This window comes from Vulpes lagopus, chromosome 7, assembly GCF_018345385.1.
Source record: "Vulpes lagopus strain Blue_001 chromosome 7, ASM1834538v1, whole genome shotgun sequence".
Taxonomy (NCBI): Eukaryota; Metazoa; Chordata; class Mammalia; order Carnivora; family Canidae; genus Vulpes; species Vulpes lagopus.
The window spans coordinates 5,838,217-5,854,399 of NC_054830.1; the positions used below are offsets into that span (position 1 = coordinate 5,838,217).

The window sequence follows — 16,183 nt, forward strand, 5'->3', positions numbered from 1 at the left end:
CAAGGAACGCCCCTCCCTCTAGAAATGAGATCAAGTTTATTTCCCCGTTTATTTAACGCCCACCCCACCCACGTCCCACCCGCGTCCCACCCGCGTCCGACCCGACGGGCCCAGGTCCTCAGGGCGCGGCGGGGAACCGGTCCTTAAAAGCAAACCCTAAAAATAAATAAGCGTGAGTCTCGGCAGTCGCAGGGCTAACGTCCAGCAGCAGTGGCGGGGCCGGCTCAATTCACCAGCAGCGAATGCTCCTCCGAGGCGTCCCTGCAGGAGACGCGGTGTCAGCCGGCCAGGCGGGGCGAAGGCAGCAGTCCCCTGGGGCGCGCGCCCTGCCCCCAGCCCCCAGCCCCCAGCCCCCGGCCCGCCCCGCCGTCCCCAGCTCGAACCTGCCGCAGCAGCAGAGGAGGCTGCAGGCCGAGCCGCTCCCGCGGCGGAACTTGCCGGAGGTGGGGCTGTCCTGGCACTGCGCGATGTAGGCCTGGAGCTCGCTCTCCTCTGCGCCAGCGCCGCCGGGGTGCTGGGGAGAAATGCAGGTCGGCCCCTTTGAGGCCGGCCCTCCCCACTGCCTCCTCTTCCTCGTCTGCCAGCCCTGGAGATCTCCTCCCTGTGACTGGGCCACAACCGAACTCCCCACCCCACCGAGCCTTTACACTCGAGGTCTCCTCCACCTGTCATTCCTCAGAGTTTGCTTCACCGGGAGACATCCCCTGACCCCTGAATATGTGCACAACCCGTATCTCCGTCAGCTGGTGCCCTCTGTGGCTGCTCCAGCACCCAGAACCATACCTGACACACGCTGGGTGCCTGGATGGACACATCTACCGAGTGGTGGCACACAGTGGGAGCATGTCTGGGCTTGAATCTCCAAGGCTGATACACCATGTGTGACGTTTGGGTGCTAGAGCAAGACCCATGCAGGCTTCTTGGGCCCAAGTGACAGGAATATCTGTGGGACGACTATATCCACACTTGGGGGGGGGGGGCACCCATCTGCATCCCCAGCCACAGCTCCGGCTTTCAGCAGAGCCTTCACCCTCCTCCCAACCTGGTAGAGAAGCCATCATCTTGTCCCCTAGTCCTTTCGGGCTACTGGGCCTTTGTTTTGGCTCTTCCTTCACCCTGGTGCTCTCTCATCTTGTTGATCCAGAAGTTTCTGAGACGATAGAAAGGTCCGCTATCTGTGCTGTCCAATCTGGTAGTCACTAGCCATTAAGATTTTGGGCACTTAATGGGTGAATGGTGTGAGTGAGGAACTGAATATGGAATTGTATTTCACTTCAATTAAAGTCAAAATTGAAATAATCATGTGGCTAGGACTAATATTAGCACATCGTAGAAACTTTCCTGGACTTACCCCCAATACCAGTCTAAAAAGCAGGGGATCCCTCTGTAACCTTCATCCCTCTCGCCAGCTGGTCGTCACACTTCTCTTCCTGTATCACCCACTTTGCCTAGTGGTCTGGGATAGTCTGTATACACCACCTTTCCTAGATACCCAGCGCAGGGCTTGACTTAAGAGTAGGCCCTCAGACGCATCTGCTAAAAGATCTACTTGCCATCCTCACATTCTACTCCAACCCCTCTCCCTCCATCCCATGCAGTCTGCAGGACCCCCCACCATTTCCCGGACCCCAAGAGCTCCCACCCAGGCCACCCTCCAGGACAGAAGGGTTAGGAGCAGGACTTCTGGAATCACACAGTCCTAGGTTGAGCCTGGCTCCAACACTTAGTAGCGGACCTCAGGCAAGTCACTAAAACTCTACAGCCTGGTTTCCCCGTTGGTCAAAGCAGACATAGGAACCTTACCTGGCCAGAGCCCCCACCTTGATAAAACTGAGAATGTGGCAGCTGTGATCAGCACCTCCAACCCCACCCCTCTTCTGGCTTCTCAGTCTCCTACCTTTTCTCCCCGAGGCCCTCCCTCTTCACCCTGCCTCACGCCCCCTGAGACCCTGCTGAGGCCAACTCCAAGGGACCTGCAGCCCCAGATTCAAGGCCGTTATGTGCGTGCTGGCCCCACATGGAGACAGGCTGGGGGAGGGCAGGCGGGCTGGCGCTGACCTTGATGGTGTCATAGGCTCCAGTGATGAGCGCGATGAAGAGGCTCAGCACCATGTAGATGAAGAGGCTGATGAAGGAGTAGAGGTAGAGCTGAGAGAAGAGCCAGACGAGGCTGCTACGGCCCTGCTGTGCCTGCATTGCGGCGAACGTCACGAACATGTCGTCCCCGTTGATGAGTGAGAACAGGCATTCCGATACCATGGACAGCGAGCGAAACTGCCAGCAGGGCAGTGGGATGGTGGGGTCAGAAGGAGCCATGGGCATAACTGGGGGCTGGGGACAGGGTGGGGTCACTGGGGGGTCAGAGGGAACAATGGACAGAACTTCTGCAGACCTCCTGGTAAGGCACCAGAGGTCAAGGTGGGTCATTCAGTGTCCCCAGATCAGCAATCGATAGACCAGGGGTCAGAGTGTTTAGAAGTGGGTTTCAAGAGGGGAGACAGGAACCCCTCGACTGAGTCACAAGCACCATGCCCCAGACAGCCCCTACCTTCACATGGTATGGGCCCAATACGATCCAGCCACAGAAGCAATAGCCCAAGTAGATGACAGCCACACAGCAGCAGAAACGCATGACGCTGGGCAGTGCCACCCGCAGTGTGGCAATGAGGATCTGTGGCAGGTAGATAGGGCAGGGGGCCACAATGAGGGTGTGGCCACAACCTAGGTCGGCCTTGCAATGGGGAGACGACAGGGGGTGAAGCAGGCAAGGCCTGGCTGTAGTTACACCAGAGTGGCCACAAAAGCTGGAGATAGTTTAGAAGGGGCGGGGTGGGGCTGAGGGGGGCCTGAGAACATCCCATGGCTGGACTCAGCTGTGGGGATATGAAGGTGCCGGCTCCCGTGGCTCTGGGTGGGGTGCAGCGACAGGTATGTCTGGAGTGGGCGGGTATGGGGAAGAAGACGGGAATGGCCGTCTATGGAGGCTGGTGACTGCTGGAAGTATACGAATTTATCTGGGGGAAGGAAGTGAGAATTGGGGAGCTTATGGCCACCACCCGGAAGGTCCAGCCTGCACATATGACGCTTACATTGTACTTATGGAAGAAGGTCAGATAGCGGATGACGCCGACCCAGACGAGCAACGTGGAAGTGCCCAAGAGGATGCTGCAGACGTCGTAGCTTGCCAGGTTCTAAGGGGGAAGCAGTGTCAACCCCATCTGGCCTGGCTCTTCCCGGAGGCATGTGGCCCCAGGCAGGCATGGGGTGGGGGTGGGGGGCGGGCAGTATAAGGGACCAGGGCCTGGAAGGAGACATCACGCCTGGGGCAGGCCCTACCTTGGCTTCGATACCAATCTTCATGATGGTGCCCGAGATGGTGAGCACATCGCTGGTGACCAGCAGGATGTACCAGCCGTTGACAAATTCCAGCCGCTCCCAGAGGCTGATGACCCGTCCCCGCTGCCGCCACATGAACCCAACGAACTCCTGCAGGAGGCAGGTGGGGTGAGGGTCTGCCCAGACAAGTGACCCTCTCTCCCTCAGCCCTTATGGCCCCAGAGCTGGGAGAGGCTGGCTTGCAGCTCTCACATTCTGCAGCAGAAAGCCACGGAGCAGCGAGCGGGCACACAGCAGGAAAGAGAAGGCGCAGATGAGGATCACGACTACATCGAACAGGAGCCGGAAGCTGTTGTCTCCTGGCGGGGGAGAGGACCTGGGTAGGCCTGGGAGTGGCCTGGGGCCTGGGGAGATGAGGGATGGGGATGGGGCTGGGCCAGGCCGCGGGGGCCGCAGACCTGGTTGTGGCTACCCACCCAGTGGGCTTTAGGGGTTACCTGGGTGAGTCACGAACTGGGTCCATGCCAGTCTGGGGCTTGGGGGATCCCTGGGCAGGTCGGGGCCCCTGCTAGCACCGGTCTGGGGGGTGGGGGCTCACCGTGCCTGAAGACACTGGGGTGCTTACACTCCTGGATGTGAGCCTGGGTCTCCAGGCTGATGGGGATACGCCCGCTGTGCGCCTTATTGTCAAAAGTGATCTGCAGGGGTATGCAGGGCAGGAGGAACCAGATTACTCTTGGCAGATTACACCCTGGCAGACCTAGGCTCCCAGACCCACATGATGGCTGGTCTGGCCCCATCTCCCTTTTTTTTTTTTTTTTAAGATTTTATTTATTTATTCACGAGAGACAGAGAGAGGCAGAAACATAGGCAGAGAGAGAAGCAGGCTCCATGCAGGAAGCCCGATGTGGGACTCGATCCCTGAACCCGGGATCACACCCTGAGCCAAAGGCAGATGCTCAACCACTGAGCCACCCAGGCATCACCCCCCATCTCCCTTAATTAGCCCCAAGCTGCCCTAGGCCAAGTGTCCCCAACCCCAGCCTCAGGAGCCCTGTGGGCAACTCCTATCACTGGCAGGCCTGCCACCCTTGTCCTGGACGCTGGGCTTACCAGGACACTGAAAGTGTAGCAGTCTGGAATTTCATTGTTGATCAGGCTCTGGAGATTGATGGTCTTCAGCTGGAAGTGGATGGTGACGTTGATCAGCCTGGGAGGGAGGCTTCAGTGAGGGAGAGGGACTCCAAGGTCCCTCCTGCCGCCCCACCACCGCCAGCGCTCCTGCCCCATGCGGACTCTGCAGCTTGCTGAGGAAGTGCTCACACAGGCATCAGCACAGCCTTCCTCTCCGCCTGTGGGGGGCGGCCAAGGATGCCTGGCATCCTGCGTCCCCCCCCACCCTTGGCCCAGCCCTGGAGACCCCCTCCCTCAGGCAGTACTTGTGGAATTTGAGCGTGAGGTTCTTGTAACTGGCGCTGCCGTCCGAGAGGGAGAGATCATCACTGGGGGGCACAAGGGGTCTCTCAGGGGGGTCCACCCGGATGCAGTCTGAGGACAGGGAGTCAGGGAAGGGACACTGGGGGCGGGAGAGGCACAGGCAGGTCTCCCCAGAGGCCCCAACAGCCCCCTTCCCTCCTCCACTTCCCACTACAAACTGAACATTCGTCCTTCCCCACCGTCACCCCTACACAGGGCCCAGTTTGTCTTACTCCCTGCACAGGCCCTAGGGCCTGGCACTCAGTAGCCCCCAAATATTTGGTGAATGATATTAAAACACAACTCTTGCATTTTTCTGCAAACCAAGCCTTCTATCAAGGACCCTGCAAGCATTAAATTATTAATGAGCAGGACAACCCTATCTTCTAGATGAACGGGAAGCAGAACTGGGATTGTAACTCCAGCAGCGGCGCTACCAACAGCTATACCCTGGCGCGCCTACTCACCAGTGACAACCATGGGATCAATGTCAAAGGTGTCGTTGGCTGGGTCCACGTGGCCTCGGTGGTAGTACTGCTGGCAGAGGGCCAGGGCTGAGCCATTAGCCCAGGGGCCACCCCCGCCCCGCACGTAGGCATAGCGGCCTAGCGACACATCAGGGAGCATGAGGTACTGTGGGCAGAGAGGAGGAGGTCTATCAGCCCTGCCCACTCTCCCCCGCCTGCCTGCCTGCCTGCCCCCGCCTGCCCCCGGCTGCCCGCACCTGGTCCACAGCATGGAAGATGGCCTGATAGAGCTGCTCCCGTGTGTAGGCTGCGAAGGTGTCATCCGCCCCATCCGAGTAGCCCAGCAGGAAGAGGTGCCGGAAGGCAATGGTGTTCTCCTCCCGGAATGTCACTGCCAGCTGGTTGCTGAGCCCGAACAGGATGAGCTGGGGGGGGGGGGGAGTGGGGGTTGACAATGATGGGATGGGGCTCCCCTCAGGGCACGAGGAATGCCCACCATAAAATCCCAGTGAGCAGCACACAGCAGGCGCTCGATTATCTCACGGTGACAGAGGCCAATGTTCTTTAGATGCTTACCAGGTGCCAGGTTCTGTGCTAAACCCAAGCCTACAGGGCAAGCAGCAATGTTGAGCCCTTTTACCAGGAGGAAATCAGAAGTGTGGTAACAGACCCTAAATCACAGCACCAGACTAGAAGCTCCTTAGGGCAGGGGCTGGGTCAGATTCATCTCGGGGTCCGCAAAGCCCACGACAGGGCAACTGTGAGCCACTGGGTCAGTTCTCTTTGAGAGTCAACATGGCATCAGCCTGTTGGGGTTGAAGTGCCAGCTCCCCATGCTTGGTTGCTGTGTGACTTTGGACAAAACCTTTAAGCTTTCTCGAGCCTCAGCTGCCTCATCTATAAAACAGTACCAATAGCAGTTGCCAGGATCTCAAACGGCATCTGTGAGGTTACAAGGAGCTGTTCCCACACAGATTTTAGAGGGTTTCCTGATTGATTACGGCCACTGTCACTGTCCTGATGCTGCTGTGGGTTCAGGACTGAGTTCTGACTCCAGGACTTTCTCTTTCAGGAACAGAAGCGACCACAGATGGTGCTCTGCTGGGCCCCTGTGGGACTCACCTGCACCTGTGACCACCAAGATCTTCACTACTTGCAGCATCAGCTTGAAGGGCTTGCGGCCTTTGGCCCGAAATTTGTCACAGGGACTCATGAAGAAGTATTTGAGCCGACGGCGGAGGTCTTCCTCTTCCGGGGGGGGCGGGGAAGCCCCAGCCCGGGTGCCATACCCAGGACTGGGGGTTAAGAGGCGCTCAGTCTCTGCGGGAATGGGGAAGAACCGTTGGGACCAGACCCAGGCAAGCCCACCTGCCCACAGGGTGAAAGAGTTCCCAAGCACCAGCCAAAGAACTCTGAGAGATCTGAGAAAACCCAGAAAATCTGCAACACTGTACGGGTAAATGCAGCAGTACTGCTCAGAGATTACAAATTCAGATTTGGGGCTCCAAAGGGCCTGAGCTGATTCCTGACCCTGCTGCTCACTGGCTTGGCCAGGGCAGTCAGCCTCTGAGCCTCAGCCTTCTCATCTGCAGAATGGGGGACAAAGCCTCTCACCCGGAGGCCGGGGATTTGATGCCTACAAGGCATTAATCGCAGGAGCTGGCTTGTAATAGGAATGTCAGGAACATCCCATCTTTGTTCCAGATGTGGATTTGTGGGAAGAGAATGAATTCCTTCCACTGGCTTCTCACAGGGCACTCAAGGCTCCAGGGCTCATTCCAACTCACTCCAGCCTCCAGGCATGAGCATGGAGCTCAGCTACATTCCAGGTTTTTTCTGGTCAAACAGACAAAGGACTTTTCCATTTCTCATGACCTGGCCCATCCAGTTGACGCTCACAAGCCACAGGCCCAAGGGAACGGAGATTGACAGGAACAGTAACAATGACAGACTCGCTTGCTGAAGACTCACTGCATGCATGCCAATGGCTGTTATTATGGCACTGCCTGTATGTCAGTTCATAGCATCTTCGTTAAAGGCATCAGCTTCTAGAACTCTCCCAGTGCTAGGACCGAATCCCAGACCTGCCACTTCCCAGTTGGGGGATCCTGGACATCCTTCAAAGCCTCCATCTTCTCTTTTGAAAAGTGGAAATAGAGGCACCTGGGTGGCTCATTCGGTGAAGCGTCTGCCTTTGTCTCAGATCGTGATCCCAGGGTCCCAGAATCAAGCCCCACATCCTGCTCTCTGCTCAGCGAGGAGTCTGCTTCTCCCTCTCCCTCTGCCTGCCACTCGCCCCACTTGTGTACTCTCGCTCACATAAACAAACAAATAAAATCTTGGAGAAGTGGAAATTTAAAAAGTCTACACTGAGGGGAACAACTGGCTGACTCAGTGGGAAGAGCATGCAACTCTCAACCTCAAGCCCTATGTTGGGTGTAAAGATTACTTAAAAATAAAAAATAAAAATAAATAAATATCTACCCGGAGATAGATCGAAACTCTGAAAAGTGTTCTCTGGATGAAGTGAAACAAAACAGATAAAAGCCTCAGCTCAGCCCACAAGTCTCAGTGATTGTTCAGCAAACAGGGGCTATTCTGAGCACTGCTTTTTCTCTGCACTCCTGATCAACCTAAGAGAAAGGTCCAAGGTTTCAAACTGCTGGGGTCACAGCCGGTCACAGCAGCCCAGGACCATCCCTGACACACCCCCACCACCCCCACGGGGAGAACCCTGCTTCTTTCCAGGGCTTGGCTGGCCGCCTGCCTGACACAGCCGCCGGGATGAATGGGGAGCACCGTCAGAACCTGTCCTGCAGGGTGGCCAGCTCCTGGCAGGTCCCTGTGGAGCTTGGATGCTGCTGTGGTTGTTTACAAGATAGTTGGATGCGAAGCCAGAGGGCGGGCCCGCCTCCCTAGCTGGGGTCAGAGTTATCCTACCAGCAGGGACAGCTTTCAGGCATCTCCAGCTAGCTCAAGAAGGGAAGACCAACACAAAGGCTCCCCCCTGAGAAGCAGAGAGTGGAGGCTGGGCATTCACCGCCTGAGTTCAAGCAAGCTGAGCTTCCACGGCTCTGGACTTAGGAGATGGAGTCAGGCGCCCGGGTTCAAGCAGGGTCCCCCCACCCCGCCGCCCGTCTGAGTTTAGAGGAGCAGAGCATTGCCTCAAGAAGTGGGGAAGGGAATCCTGGGAGTTTCACGTGAGGGCTGGAGACGCTGGTGCCCGTTCTGGGTTCTGGCAAAGCTGAGCAATCGGAACTACGCTCCGGACGGACGCAGACCCGCCCGGGCCCCTCCGCGGGCCCCCCCGCTGCCTGAGCCTCGGAACTCCGAGCAGAGCCTGGGTCCGGGGAGAGCACAGCAGCCCCGCACTCCAGGGCCGAGGAGCTGGCGCCGCCCCCGCCGCGCAGGTTCCAGGAGCCACCTGTCCCGATCGCCACCACCGCGGAGCTGAGAGGCCAGCACCGGAGGGGAGGCAAGGGAGCCCGGAGCCCCGCCGCCCGCGCTCGGGGTCCCGCGGGGCCGCGCGCGCGCCCTCACCTGAGCCGCGCCGGCCCACGGGGGCCGCCATGCCGCGGCGGGGAGCGCCGGACGCCGGCGGGCGCGGCGGGGCAGCCAGGGTCCGAGCGCCCGCCGCTGCCGCTGCTGCGGCCTCGCTCCCTCGCGGTGCCGCTTCAAACCCTGTCGCGTCAGCTGACTCGCGCCGCGGTCACGTGGCCGGAGCGGGCGCCCCCACCCCCTGGAAGCACGTGACCGGATCCCGTCCCACCCCCTGAGCCACGGCAGGCCCCCGCGGCCGCAGCGCGCATGCGTACCTCAGCTGGCTCCTGGCGGGCGGCGGGCGGCGGGCGGCGGGCGGCCTTGAGGTCCTAACGCCGACCGGCCGCGGTGTGCTGGGGGATGGGCTGGCTGTGAGAGGGCCACCGTGGGTCCGGCTTGGGCCTGGCTCCCTGTCATGCCCGCGTCCCGTGCCGAGTTCCTGAGCTCCACGTTCCGTGCTTGACCTCTTGCCCTCCGCAGAGTCCGGCGATGACCGTGCGTCCCGTCTCATGGCTACCTCCCCATCCTCCCAGAAACCCCGCGGTTACTCTCAGCCCTTTGGGCTTCTGCTCCTCTCATCTGAACTGCCAGCGAATCCCACTTCCTTTCCTAAGTATGTCCCAAATAGGATCACTTATCCGCACTCGTATGGCCCTCAGCCCAGAGTCCCCCCAGATTCCTGGCCTGCACCGCTGCAGCAACCTCCTCCCTGGCCTGAGGCTCCCACTCCTGACCCCCTCCCGTTACACCCTCCAGGCAGCAGCCAGAAGCATTTTCCAAGAGTAATTCATATCAGTCCTCTGCCCCAGCCTGCCGATGTCTTCCCGATGTCTTCCCGTTGCTCTGGGATGACAAGCAAAGTCCCACCTCAGCCTAGCAGGGCCCTCTGTTCTGGCCCCCATCTGGTCTAGCTTATAGCTCAACGGCCTCAGGGCCTTTGCACTCTTGCTTTGAAGGATGCTGGTTAAGAGCCCAGGCTCTAGTGGACGCCTGAGTGGCTTAGCAGTTCAGAGTCTGCCTTTGACTCAGGGCGTGATCCTGGAGGCCCCGAGATCGAGTCTAGCATTGGGCTCTCTGCATGGCGCCTGCTTCTCCTCCCTCTTCCTATGTCTCTGCCTCTGTCACTCATGAATAAATAAATAAAATCTTAAAAAAAAGAAAAAAGGAAAAAAGAACCCAGGCTCTGAGGTCCAGTTTGGACTAAATCTAGGCCCTGCCAACTGCCACTTCTACATCTTCCAAAGAGTCCCTTAAACTCCATGTGCCTGTTTACTCATTTGCAAAATGGGGATACTTAGTCATAGTTACCTGCCTCATGGAGGTGTTGAATTAAATGAGAAAACACCAGAGCCTAAAATGCAAAAGCACTGCACAAGGCTGGCAAACAGTACTGACAATTAAAGTAGTGCTGTTGGGATTATGGAATCCTTTCTCGGGAAAGCGGTCCCCTCACGTAAATCAGAAGTCTTGATCTAAGATGCCTGGGTGGCTCAGCGGTTGTTTGCCTTTGGCTCAGGGCATGATCCTGGGGTCCTGGGATTGAGTCCTGCATCAGGCTCCCTCTGGGGGAACCTGTGGGGAGCCTGCTTCTCCCTCTGCCTATGTCTCTGCCTCTGTGTCTCTTATTAATAAATAAAATAAATAAAATCTTAAAAAGAAAAAAAAGTCTTGATCCTTTTGTGGATCATGAGCGTGATAACTGAGTATTCATGCTGTTGTGTGAGATGCGTCTCTTCCAAACCTTGCTATGTCCTCAGCACATTACCTGTCTGAATGGGGGGGGGGGGGGGGAGGATCCAAGTCTTGTTATGCTTCTCTTATATGAACTATACCTTGTAACTGCTTCTGAAACGTTCCTGAATTTGGCATCTGTGAGTTCTGTGAAGGCGATGCTTATCTTGCTCCCGGCTGGGACCCCAGCAATCAACAGATTTTTGTTGAACACATCAATGAGCAACTTCTTCTGTCCAGCACTGTGCCTATAACCTGGGCTGAGAGGAGCAAAGCTATGGGAGCAGATGGGGTAGGTCTGCCTGCAGGGTCTCCTATCAGCCTCCATTATCAGCCTACTAGACTGTCGACATGCCAGAAATTTCACCACTTGTTGGAAAGCCAAAGGGAAGAGATCCTGCTCAGACCACCTGCAGGGAAAGACTGTCCTAGACTACGCTGGCCAGGCCTGGGGGATCTGAGAGGTGGCTGCTGGGAGGGATCTGTGTGAGAGCTTGTGGAAGCCTGGAGGATTGAGGGGGGAGCCAGGAGATCGGGGTTCCAGCTATGGCAGGCACAGGCCACACCCTCCCATCTCCTGAGGAAGGGGCCATGCATCAGGGGAAAAAGAGAAACAGGCAAACCACACGACACAGAGCCAGGAGGCAGTGGGAGGATTTTACTAAACTGCATGACACACAACTTCCCCAGGCCCCCGTGAGTGTCGGCATTCACTTCAGCCATCCGGCCCCAGCAGTGCCCCTCGCTCCTGCACCCACTCGGGACTCTCGCCAGTAGGGAGCACTGGGCTGGCAGTGTCATGGGCGGGAGAGCAGGGCTCAGGATGAGACTCGGGGTTGGGGTTGGGGCTGGGCACTGGATCCTGCTCAGGTCCGGCCACAAGGTCAGGATTGGTGCTGTGACCAGGCTTAGGGTCAGAAGACTTAATAGACTCAGGGGTGGGGGTGGATTCAGAGCCGGAGACAGCCCTGGGGCTGGGATTAGGGAGGGAGCCCAGCACCGAGCCAGGGTCAGAGCCAAGGCCAGAGCTGGGGCCAGGGCTGAGGCCCAGGCCAGAGCCGAGAACGGACACGGCCTCAGGACCCAGGAGGGAGACCTGCCCTGGCCTCAACATGGAGGCAGGGCTGAGGTCTAGGCCTGCAGCAGCAGCCGCAGCGGCGGCGGCAGCGGCGGCTGCCGCTGCGCCCTCGTGCACCCGCTTGTGCTTGGTGAGGCTGGAGGCTTGGCCAAAGGCCTTGCCGCAGAGCTGGCAGCGGTAGGGGCGCTCCCCGGAATGCACGTGCAGGTGCTGCAGCAGCGCCGAGCTCTGCCCGAAGGCCTTGGAGCAGTGGGGGCAGGCGTACGGCCGCTCGCCCGTGTGGATGCGCAGGTGGTGCTGCAAGTTGGAGCTCTGGCCGAAGGCCTTGCCGCAGTGGGGACAGCGGTACGGGCGCTCGGCCGTGTGCGTGCGCTGGTGCTGCAGCAGCGCCGAGCTCTGGCCGAAGGCCTTGCCGCACTGCGGGCACGGGTAGGGCCGCTCGCCCGTGTGCGTGCGCAGGTGCTTCAGCAGCGCCGAGCCCTGCCCGAAGCCCTTGGCGCACACGGGGCACTTGTGGGGCCGCGGGCCGCCGTGCGTGCGCAGGTGCTGCGCCAGCAGCGAGCCGTGACCGAAGGCCTTGCCGCACACCGGGCAGTGGTGCGGCTTCTCGCCGCTGTGGCTGCTGCGGTGCTTGAGCAGCGTGGAGCGCCAGCCGAACGCTTTGCCGCAGGCGGCGCACTGGTAGGGCCGCGCGCCCGTGTGGATGCCGCGGTGCTGGGCCAGCGTGGCGCCGTGGCTGAACGACTTGCCGCAGTCGGGGCAGCGGTAGGGCTTCTCGCCGCTGTGGGTGCGGCGGTGCTGGCTCAGCCCCGAGCTGCGGCGGAAGGCTCGCCCGCAGTCGGGGCAGGAGAAGGGCCGCGGAGGGCTGGCAGGGGCCGGGAGCACCGCGGGGCTGGGGGTCAGGACCTCGGGAGTGGCAGTGAGGCCGGACGAGAGGGGGTCCAGGTCTGGGGATTCGGTGGGGCTGAGGGGCTCGTTGTTAGGGTCAAGAACCAGGGGGACAGGGCCGATGACGTCTGGATCGAGGTCGAAACTTGAAGACATGGGGTCGAGATCTTGGGGATCCGAGTCTCGAGTGGCTGAGATGGAGCTCGGAGCTTCCGCATCGGGGTCAGCGTCAGGGTCCAGATCTTCAGAGACAGGTTCCAGATCTTCATAGCTGGGGTCCACGTCTTCAGAGACAGTGTTGAGGTCTTCTGGGTCAGGCTCTGGGTCTTCACAAACTGGGTCCAGCTCTTCAGGGTTGGGGCCCAGGTCCTCTGAGTCGGAGTCGAGCTCTTCATAAGTGGGCCTCGGGCCCTTGTGGCCTGGGTTCCTGACCAGGACCGAGCGCCGCATCCCTGGTGTGGAGGTGCTGGCTGCTTCTGGGGCAGGATCTGCAGGGTGAGGACAGAGGGTGGGTGGAGGCAGGTTCTGGAAGACAGGGGGCCTCTTTCAGGGTCTGGGCAGGGAAGTGAGAGGGGGCCGTGCCATGCCCCAGAACCCATTCCGGGATCCTTCTCTTGTCTCAGATTGCGGGGAGACTTGTGGTGCACTCCAGCCAGGACAGGGAGAAGAGGGACCCTGGTGGGACACGGAGGGAGGATGGGGGGAACCTTCCCTTCTCAGCACACCTGGATGGAAGTCAGGGGACCCAGCACTAGAGGTCTCCAGGACCCAGCTCCAGGGCTCTGCCCCTCTCTCCATCTTGGGCTCCTCCTCCTCTGGTGCGAAGCTTGGGTCCTGTGGAGGAGACAGAGTCCAGGGTTCCTACCCCCTTGACTGGTGATCCCTCAGGGGGAAGAGGGTGAGTGCCTCGGTCCTAAGTACATGACCTAAATTCCATTCCCATAGTTGGGGGTGACATATCTGGGAGTTCCTAGTACCAAGGGCAACCTCTGGCTTGTCTTGTGGAGAGGAAGCATCCTGACCTCTGAAGTTGGTATCTGGGGGATGAGTGGGGGGCAAACAACACCTGGTAATTCCCTTGCATCACTGGGGGAGGGCAGGTGCACCTCTAGCCTGTTTGCTGGTGAAGAGGCCACGTAAATGCCAGACCTCACATTTCAGGGCTAGGAGTAACTGTTAAAACACTTGTGTATCCAAATGTCAGTTCTTAAAGCTAGAGGGATTGAGGGAATATGGTGGGACACATTGTGGCACAGGGAGGCCCATAGACCCCATAGCCAGGGGAGTAGGGACAGGTGTTATACCTGTTTGCTCACCTGCATAGCAGATCCTGAATTCTAACTCCTGGGGGAGGGAGAGGGCAAAATAATACTTGGGGCCCCTCTTAGGTTACTGGGGGGCTCCTGGGTCATCTCCTAGGAAAGGGAGATTCCTGATCCCAAGGCTGAGGTATGGGGACGGGTGTCAGCATACTTTAGTTCCCTCCTAGAGAAAAGATCCAGAATTCCAGCCTCATGCCTGGATGTTGGAAGCCGGGTGGACAAACAATAGCTGGGAGCCCTTCTGGGGAGCAAAAGGAGCTCAGGATTACCTGATGGGGAGGTGATGCCTCGAGCTATCCACCCCAAGGCTGGGGCTGGGGAGCAAACAGATCTGTCCGAGGGGGGAGGGACATCTCCAACCACAACCCCACAGCTGGAAGTGGCTAAGCAAATGGAGAGGGTGGAGTTCTTAGATCACCTCCTGGACCCAGACACCACATTTGGAGGGTGAGGGGGAACAACGCCTGGGTCCCTTCCTGGGTTCCTGGGGGCCAGGGACGCCTTTAGATTGTCTTCTGAGAAGTGGCTTTGCAAATTCCCACCTCTTAGCTGAAGACGGGAGGGAACGGAGTTCCTGGGGGTGGGGGGTAGGTGGACCCCTGGATCACCTCCTGGGAAAGGGCTTCCAGAACTCTGGGCCCCAAGACTGGAGAGTGAGGGGAACAATACCCGGGCTCCAGGGGGCCAGAGGGAACCCCTGGATCCCCCTCCTGAGGAAGGGCCTCCTGAACTCCCGACCTCAGGCTGGAGGGTGGGGACAACAATACTTCGGGGGTCTCCCAGGGTTCCTGGGATGGAGGGGTCTGGATCGCCTCCAGGGGAGGGGGCGTCCTGAGCTCCCGCCCCCCCAGCTGAGGGGTGCCCCCCACCCCCCGCAACACCTCCCGATTTCAGGCGCCCAGCGCGGGCTGGGCCCTCCCCCCGGGGACGCGGCGGCGTTAAGGGCGCGCTAGGCCCGCGGGCCGCGGGGGCCCCCTCGCCCTCCCCTCCCGCCCGCGACCCCGCTCTCCCGGGCCGGGCGGGCGGCGCGCGGGCGGGGGTGGCGTGGGGGGAGCGGCGGACAGAGGTCGCCCCGGGCCGCGCCCCGCGCCCGCCCCCGCCGCCGCCCCGGCCCCGGCCCCCGCCCGCCCGGCCCGCTCGCGGGGACACTCACCCGGCGCCCCTCGCCCCTGCCCGGCCCGCCGCGCCCCCGGGGCCCGCAGGAAGCCCCCCGCCCGCCAGCCCCGCCGGCGGCCCCCTCGGCCCAGCGGCCCCGCCAGGCGCTCCCGGGGAGCGAGAGGGGCCGGCCGAGGGCCGCAGCGGGAGCTGCTGGGACTTGTAGTTCGCCCGCGCCCGCCGCGGCCGTCGCCATCGCTGCCCCCGCCCCCCGGCCCGGCCTTTGTCCCGGCCCGGCCGCCCCGCTCGCCGCGCCTTTGTCTGCGCCCGGGCGCCCGGCCCGCCGCGCCTCGCCTCGCCCTCCCGCTCGGGCCCCCGCCGCCCGCCGCCCCGGCCCGCTGCCCCTGCGGCCCTCCCCGCCTCGGCCTCTCGGCCTCAGTTGCTGTCACTTTTCCCGCCTCTGCCCCTGCCCCTGCCCCTGCGTCTGCGCCTCTGTCCCTGCCTCGGGCTCCAATCTTTGTTCGGGAAGCACCAGACCTTCTGCGTCGCTGGCCGTGCACATCAGCAAAGCCGCGGCTCCGAGAAGCCCTGCAGTTTGCAAAGTTGTTAATCTTTGCTCAGCCCTCGGCTCCCTGTAAGACGCCCCAAGGAAAAGGGTTGGGAGCAGTGTCCCTGAGTGTTCTCCTCCTCCTCCTACCGGGCTGGTGGGTCACTCACTGCTGTCACTGGTGGGCTGCCTGTGTCTGCTGCCCACCGGGGTGACGATCTCTGGAGAGGCCTAGGCCACACGGCTGGGCAGGACTCTGGGCAGACTTTACCTGGAGACCCAGATCCCCGCAAAGAGGGAGCGAACACCAGCCCCGGCAGCTGGCAGCTGGGCCCTGATGTTCTTCACTGAGCATAAACACTGGTCACAGAGTATAAACAATGATCACACAAGGCCGCTCTGTGACCACGTCTGAACCAAGCGAGAGACAAGGACACTCTGCAACCACAGAAACGAATACACGCCCTCGTCTCCCGGACTAACACAACCGCTACTGCTTCTTACCAATGACAGCTCCACGTCCATCCTCCCACTTCTGAGATAAAAATCATCCAAATAGGGAAGCCTGGGTGGCTCAGCAGTTGAGCACCTGCCTTCGGCTCAGGTCGTGATCCTGAAGTCCCGGGATCAAGTCCCACATCAGGCGCCCTGCATGGAGCCTGCTTCTCCCTCTGCCTATGTATGTCTCTGCCTCCCTCTCTGT

The 16,183-nt window shown here is 60.2% G+C and overlaps 2 protein-coding genes and 1 non-coding gene across 6 annotated transcripts; 1 reads left to right on the forward strand and 2 right to left on the reverse strand.

The window, feature by feature from the left end:
- Positions 1-35: 35 nt before the first annotated feature.
- MCOLN1 (mucolipin TRP cation channel 1) lies at positions 36-8,981 on the reverse strand. The gene is made up of 15 exons (XM_041761388.1): positions 8,820-8,981; positions 6,402-6,599; positions 5,776-5,885; positions 5,537-5,704; positions 5,280-5,445; positions 4,776-4,884; positions 4,450-4,546; positions 3,935-4,034; positions 3,589-3,695; positions 3,337-3,486; positions 3,090-3,191; positions 2,549-2,671; positions 2,059-2,274; positions 384-514; positions 36-261 (listed from the first exon to the last, which is right to left on the reverse strand). The coding sequence occupies exons 1-15, from the start codon at positions 8,848-8,850 to the stop codon at positions 225-227; spliced, it is 1,845 nt and encodes a 614-aa protein (XP_041617322.1). The 5' UTR covers positions 8,851-8,981; the 3' UTR covers positions 36-224.
- A 1,509-nt stretch (positions 8,982-10,490) lies between these two features.
- LOC121496393 lies at positions 10,491-10,594 on the forward strand. Its single transcript, XR_005989213.1, has one exon. It is a non-coding gene; the product is annotated as a small nucleolar RNA U13 (small nucleolar RNA).
- A 594-nt stretch (positions 10,595-11,188) lies between these two features.
- On the reverse strand, positions 11,189-15,850 carry ZNF358 (zinc finger protein 358). 4 transcript variants are annotated; one of them, XM_041760599.1, is made up of 4 exons: positions 14,992-15,051; positions 14,108-14,221; positions 13,242-13,350; positions 11,189-13,004 (listed from the first exon to the last, which is right to left on the reverse strand). In XM_041760599.1, the coding sequence occupies exons 3-4, from the start codon at positions 13,312-13,314 to the stop codon at positions 11,266-11,268; spliced, it is 1,812 nt and encodes a 603-aa protein (XP_041616533.1). In that variant the 5' UTR covers positions 13,315-13,350; positions 14,108-14,221; positions 14,992-15,051; the 3' UTR covers positions 11,189-11,265. The 4 variants fall into 4 exon arrangements, with proteins under 4 accessions (XP_041616533.1, XP_041616532.1, XP_041616531.1 ...); XM_041760598.1 differs by lacking the exons at positions 14,108-14,221; positions 14,992-15,051 and adding an exon at positions 15,752-15,850; XM_041760597.1 differs by lacking the exon at positions 14,108-14,221 and having other exon boundaries at positions 14,992-15,204.
- Between the last annotated feature and the right edge of the window lie 333 nt (positions 15,851-16,183).